Source organism: Saccostrea echinata, unplaced genomic scaffold (genome assembly GCF_033153115.1).
Source record: "Saccostrea echinata isolate AGI-Se365-2 ecotype Australia unplaced genomic scaffold, CSIRO_AGI_Sech_v1 ptg000077l, whole genome shotgun sequence".
NCBI classification, from domain to species: domain Eukaryota; kingdom Metazoa; phylum Mollusca; class Bivalvia; order Ostreida; family Ostreidae; genus Saccostrea; species Saccostrea echinata.
In genome coordinates, this window is record NW_026889826.1 from 1,164,293 (window position 1) to 1,171,281 (window position 6,989).

The following is a 6,989-nucleotide window of genomic DNA, read 5'->3' on the forward strand; positions in this document are numbered from 1 at the left end:
TCCCGTTGTTTGTTGACACGTGTCACAGAAAATGACTCTTAATTCAAAGTGTTTACACCAATGATTAGTGACGTTTTATTTATGTATCATGATATGTACTTTACAAATTAAAAAAAAAAAGCCATCAAACATAGAATTACAAAATGATGAAAATAAATGTTTTACAGATACGAAGAAAAGGTCAAACCTTGTACGTAGCACCAAGTGATCACGATGCATCGAATGATAATGAAGGTATATTTATTTATTTATTTATTTAAAGTGTATTTTACTCAAAACAATGATCAAAATAAAATCTTTTTTCTTTCAGTATAATCTTTATATACTTTTATCAAACTAACCACACCTGTCCTACATGTAGTATAGAATTTGTTTTCTAAATGACATTAGACTTGTCTTCACATATCATTTTCTTTCTTTTTTAGGACATCATTTTGATGGATCTCAAACTTGAAGTCAGTCAACCCAGGAAAATCCAGTTTCTGATATTGTATTTTTTATATGCTTGTTTTAGTATTTTGCCTTTTGTTATTATTATACACCTATTTATTTACGTGTTTTCTTTTTATCTGTTAATATCCTGTAAATGGAAGTAAATATATTTATTTTCCAAATGCGTTACATTTTTTTTTTTTTGTTAAAATAAGGATAAAAAAAACATTGCACTGCTGTATTAATGAAAATTACAGTTTTAGTTTGTGGACTAATTGTGAATTAATTATGTGATATATCTATATCAGAAATTTTCCTATCAGGTTTTAAAAAAAACAGAAACTCAACTACAACACCAGAACAAAATTTATAAAGAAAACTGTTTATATTATCGCTGAAGCAAAATGCGTAGTCATGCAATTAAAAAAAAAAGGTGAATAAAATAAATGTTATATATTAAAACTAAAAAGATCACATTTGTAACTAAAATATAAATATTTTAGCGCTGCTTATGAAAATTAATAAACTATGACATTTTAATTTCTGCAATCTCACAAACATGTAATGTCTTTGTTGATTTCTAAACACTTGGGATCGTCCATTGGTTCGCATATACCTGGAAAAAAATATACAGTTGAATTATGGAAATCGCAAGTTTTGACAAGTTGTGACTTTAATTTCTTTGAACTGCACAAACAGATATGATACGTGTAATAAATGCACAGAGAGTCCTTAATAAAATAAATAAAATAAACAAAAACACTAACAAAAAATACAATAAATTAATTTTAATGGTTATTAATAATTTTGTACAAATGTATCGGACATATTAGTATGTGGGGAATTACCCGCTTTTCCGGGAAATATGTTGCAAATTATGATATCCATATTATCATTTTATTTATCTTGTAATCTAACTACCAAATTAGTGCTACTTATTGTAGCCAATTTCTCACGCCAATTCACTGCAGAAGACCTTGTGTAACAATATCAAAAAATTCTATTTTCTTATCTTTAAAATGGTCACAGCACTGCTACTCATTTCCTCTTTCATTTTTGTGCATTTCTCTTTCTTGAGATCATGAATAACTTGGTTGGAGAAATCCGTTGATTATGTTCAGTTGTGACAGATTCAATATTTAAGAAATTGAGGCGAACGTTTCACAATGCTCTACTATAGTTTATAAGCACAAGTGCTATGCAAAACCCTGCCCTATGTTTGACTCAATTTACTTTCTTCAGAAAATAGAGGCATTATTCTGTTCTATGTCATATATACATATATACATATATACATACATACATATATATATATATATATATATATATATATATATATATATATATATATATATATATATATATATATATATATATATATATGGTTAAACAAAGTTAGGAAGATGTCCAGTGCATCCATAGCATGTTCTGTGTTTTTCTGCAATTTCTGGGGTACCCGGTTGGATCCCCAATATCCCTTATTTCGTACAATATTAAGTATACTATAAATTTGTACCTGGATGTCCTGTGGGGTCCCCCATGGGAGGTTGTCCTTCAAACCAGGAACAGTTAAAGTCTCCGAGTTCAAGTCCGTTAATTTTCCCATCAGAGTCCGAGTCTTTCCCACATAGCTCCTGAGTCCAGGTAAAGTTAGCGTCCATAAAATCCTAAATTGTCAAAACAAGGGATAAAAGCTGTTAAATTTCTTTATTTAAGCAGAACATTCTAAAACATTTGCAAAATGCCACCCTCATAAACTTTTTCTAAGGTACATGTACCTGTCCGAACGGATTTAGTGACCCCCCTCCGTTCGCGATATTGTGTCCCACTCCATTCCATAATCCAAACACATTGGTACAAGGGTTAGGAACATTTATTCCATTTGGTATTTTCAAGCGATAGCCGGGAAGTCCAAACGCAGAGAAAGATAAGAAAAGCACAGTTAGGGCACCTGACAACATTTCAGCCCAAGTCTAGAGTACAGATTGTAATGGCCTTGAATCTTTCTGGACGGTAACAAGTGATAATACTGTGCCTTGTCTTTCATATCGGGAAAGTTGACTAAATATATAACCCACCAACAATCTCCCCACGAGGCACTGGACATAACAAACAATTAGGGGCATGGCATTCTTCTCCTAAAATAGGTGTCATGCGTATTATATATGTCACAATCATCTATAATAGTGTTCATAGAACAAATCGGTACAAGTAATGCGAAGATTACTCTTTGATACAAATTACTAACAATATATAGTTTTAATTTTGTTGTTGTTTAATTTGTTCATTTTTATGTTTTGTTTGTTTACTAAAAAGGAAAATATTTAATCAATATAAAGAGATACCTTACAATTTCGCCTTATCCTTAATTCACAACGTTTTTTTAACAGAAATATGAAATGGCAACCCGACTGAACAGAACAGTGGTCATTGATCCTGCGGTAGAGGGAAAAATGTGAAACACAACATACAAGTAAATATCAAACTGTCTGAGACAAAAGAATCGCTAATTTGTATTTAATTATGGTGACTTAATTCTAACCCAATCTGCAAGTTCTTCCACGGATTTTCGATTGTTAGGTGTTAGATGATCAGAAGTATATGTCAAATATACACTGTAGGATAGTATTTTGGGCCCCTAGGAACATGCAACTTATATGTGCGGTATATTAACATGCCACATAACTATGCAGAAAAGAAATTACAATACGCTGAGATGTGAATTAATTAATATTTAGAAATGTACTCTAAATACTGTGTACAAGTGCACTTCCAAGTACAAATTAATTACGTTGATATGCAATAAATACATTTAAGTGAACGTGACTTAATTGAACATTCTTGGGACAAATCATATCTACTAGCGACTTTTGGAAACTTTCGCAAAATCTTATTTTGCGACCACTGTATTTTTCAAATACGATAACCAATTATCTATTGAAAAAAATATCAAATGCATAACCAAAACCACGAATGTGCAATGCATAATATACATCTATAACCTATGTATACACAATTTAATGTACATGTAAAAACAAGAGGCCCATGGGTCACATCGCTTACCTGAGAAATACCTTTCACCACAGCATAATTAATGTGCATATTGATATGAAATAAGTTTAATGCTGACAAGTTTTTTATACTAGTATTTTGCAAGTTAAAACACAATTCATCCGAATAAAAAAAAGAAACACCATCACTTTTCAAATTTTATACAAAATGAACTCACTTCCCATTAATTAAAGTATTGATTAGACAGGGTTGTATTGTCTCCTCTGAGAAACATTTTAGCTAATATCGACTGATATATTGTAAATTTTGAATTTACCGGGTGGCAGTCAATTCAAAATTTACGAAAATTAACGATACTACAGATAAGAGGTTACCCTACATTTATTTCACTGTTTATGATGAGAAGGGGGTTGATATGGATACCTTTGTTAACACATTCGACGTTGTTTTTCTGTTTCTCGGAAAGGCACGAGAAGTTGTGATTAATTGTGCCCCATGATCCCTTGCACTTTGTTATTGGCTCCCATGATTCCTTGCACTTCGGGACAAGACTACAATGCCTTATGTTCTACATTTTATAACAGACGTTAGTTTCCACTGTATTTAATTTACATATTCCAGTACATGAGAAATTAATAAATTAAGATGGCCATATATATATAAAGAGAGAGAGAGATAGATAGAGAATATTGTTGGGTTCCACACTGTATAACCTAATCCAGAACATTGTCTGGAGCGAACTTCCATAGACATTAAGGAGAACATATTTGCATGTTCAGATGATGACATATTAAAGTTCTAAACATAAACAAGCTGCTTTAAAAAATGAAGGTGAATAAAACAAAACATTTTTCATTCATTTAATATTCTCATTTCTACACATTAATACATGTACATTCTACATATACTGCATAAACTACCATGACACATTCAGTGCAAAATAATTAATTAATGAAATGTGCAATAATGTACACGATGAATAATTGGAAATTGGCATGGTTATATACAAGTTATGTTGGCATTAACCTTCATACAATTGGCATCAGACATCGGCTCACAAATACCTGAAAATACAGAGAGGATTCTCTTAGAATGAAAACCACCCTTGAAGAAACTTTAGCATAAATTGTAGCTAAATACACGCATGCATATGTACCCACAGAAGCGGACAGAGATGAATAACAAGCATTGTTATTTCAAGTTGCAATAATACATTTATTCTAATGTGAAAAAACCACACACTTTAAATAGAAGACTGTTTAATGTTTTTCCCTTTTCAATAAAAGTTTGTCCCTAAAGCTCACATTATCATTAAATAGATGTGAAAATCTTAATTTTATCAAGAAAGGAATCTTGTATTTCGAAATCGCTTTTGTTTAACGTATAAAAGATGATTAAATTATATCCCCTTCTCCATCTATCCCTGCCGTTTAGTTAGTCCACCAGCTTATACATTAGAGAAGTCATACCTGGATGACCAGTTGCGTCCCCTGCTGGAGCATCCCCCTGCTTCCACACACAGTTTGGGTCTCCCAGTTCCTCCCCATTTGTCTTGCCGTCCATATCGGAGTCTTTCTGACACAAGTCCTTGGTCCACTGAGTATTGGCCGCCACGAAATCCTGAAATCACAAGGACAGATTCTTCTCTGTTATACATCTGACTACACATACTGTAAATCAGTTTTTACTCGCGATAACTTTATTTTAGCGTAAGTACGCGAGGCTATCTGCTCTCGAAAATTTCATTCTCGTGCATTATTCTCCTATTAAAGAATAATTGAATAGTAACCAAATTCGTGAAAATTTTGTTTCGCTTATATATACCAAACAACAATCTCGCAAAAATAAGGAGACATAAAATATTATTTAGTGATTTACAGTTACGGTAGATTATCTTTTTGAACGTTTTCATGTTATACAATTTTTCTTTCATTGTGCGAACTCTGACAATGAATTAACATCTATAAACCCTTTTAGTGGTTAAAGGAACTTGATATATATTATTATCTACAGCTGAAACATCGATCTCTCTAATAGCATGGATATGTAGAGGTGAATTAGAAGTTTATTCCTTATTTTTTACTCTCTGTTTAGAAAATCATTTCGGGGTACTATTCCTGAAAGTTTAGAATTGTATCTTTCAAGACCTATACATGGTATGATTTGAATAGATGAAAATTAATTAATCTTAATAAATCAAAATTAAAAAAAAAGGAATGAATGAGAGGTTTTTTTTTTTTTTCTAAATAAGATACTATATGCAAATGAAAATCAAATATTACCGCTCCGAAAACATTTCCTGGTCCACCTCCGATCTCTATGTTGTGTCCAACTGCATTCCATAAACCGACTACATTAATGCAGGGGTTAGGGACATTAATGCCATTAGGGATGAGGAGACGGAAACCCGGGTGGGACAGGGCTGCCCCACACAAAAACAGAACAGCTAAAAGGGACCTCATGATGGTACACTAGCACTTACACAGCGTGGACTGTTACTATCCTGCTTATCTAGCAGTTTAGAAGCGGGGCGGATGCCTTATCTTTGGTCACGGGAATTCATACGTTGTGGGACAGCTGACTTACTGTGTTGTATACAAGTACCTTGATTTTGTCCTGATAAATGATCTCCATCGTTACGGCAATTATCTAATGTTAAACATTGACTGTGGTCTTATTTCACCACCATTCACATGTACACACTTGGTCGTTCCAAGCAGAGTATGTATTTCAGTATCACTTATCAATTTGCATTTTACATATTTACAGCGATAGTAAATATACAAAATAAATTAAATACAATTGAAACTGCTTTGATGGAACTACATGTAGTGTCAACCGCAGGTCAACTTGACAAAACGTACACTCTAACTAATCTTAAAAAAGAAAACTCTGCTTTCTTGCAATTTCTTGTGTCCTGGATCTGCTGGAATGTTAAATTGATTGAAGGTTGTAATACATTTGGTCATGAGTAGGCCTAACCTTTGTGTGCTGAATATAAAAATGGGACCTTCCTTAGTCCTAGCAATAAAGGGTCATAACCTAAAGATCATTCAACTAATTCTAAGGCAAGTCACTTTTCAAAACAGCCAATGCTTTGATTTCCTGAAATATAAATTTAAATTTGACAAGTAAATCCTTTGCCATTGACCTTTGCTCGGGGTCATGTTTCAAGCCTAGTATGACCTTTAAGATTATTTCAAGATTTTTTGCACTTCAAGGGACCCTAAACACCTACGGTAATAGGTAGTAAAACAATTCTGTGTACGTATCATGGCCATGGCAAGAATTTTACAATTTTGAAACCAAATTAAATTACCCGCAAATCGTAAGCAACTTTACTTCAAGTATCAACCTCTATTCTTTCTCCATTTCAAAGTTGGAGGACAATAACTTAATACTTCTATACCTTGTGACCTTCATCTCGTCCAAATGACCTTGGAACAATGTCGAAACATATATAGTGATAAGTAATTAAGGAAGATAAATTATCTTTGTAGCTGGTAAATCTGAGCTTTCGAATAAGTCTATTGGTTTCCAAGTTA

General features: G+C 32.6%; 2 protein-coding genes and 1 long non-coding RNA gene across 3 annotated transcripts; 1 reads left to right on the forward strand and 2 right to left on the reverse strand.

Moving 5' to 3' along the window:
* The first annotated feature begins 134 nt into the window (after positions 1 to 134).
* Positions 135 to 614, forward strand: LOC133176641 (uncharacterized). Its single transcript, XR_009719505.1, has 2 exons — positions 135 to 234; positions 426 to 614. It is a non-coding gene; the product is annotated as an uncharacterized LOC133176641 (long non-coding RNA).
* Positions 615 to 941: 327 nt separating this feature from the next.
* Positions 942 to 2,395, reverse strand: LOC133176638 (temptin-like). The gene is made up of 3 exons (XM_061311741.1): positions 2,211 to 2,395; positions 1,949 to 2,099; positions 942 to 1,048 (listed from the first exon to the last, which is right to left on the reverse strand). The coding sequence occupies exons 1-3, from the start codon at positions 2,391 to 2,393 to the stop codon at positions 984 to 986; spliced, it is 399 nt and encodes a 132-aa protein (XP_061167725.1). The 5' UTR covers positions 2,394 to 2,395; the 3' UTR covers positions 942 to 983.
* Positions 2,396 to 4,417: 2,022 nt separating this feature from the next.
* LOC133176639 (temptin-like) lies at positions 4,418 to 5,916 on the reverse strand. The gene is made up of 3 exons (XM_061311742.1): positions 5,727 to 5,916; positions 4,914 to 5,064; positions 4,418 to 4,508 (listed from the first exon to the last, which is right to left on the reverse strand). The coding sequence occupies exons 1-3, from the start codon at positions 5,904 to 5,906 to the stop codon at positions 4,444 to 4,446; spliced, it is 396 nt and encodes a 131-aa protein (XP_061167726.1). The 5' UTR covers positions 5,907 to 5,916; the 3' UTR covers positions 4,418 to 4,443.
* Between the last annotated feature and the right edge of the window lie 1,073 nt (positions 5,917 to 6,989).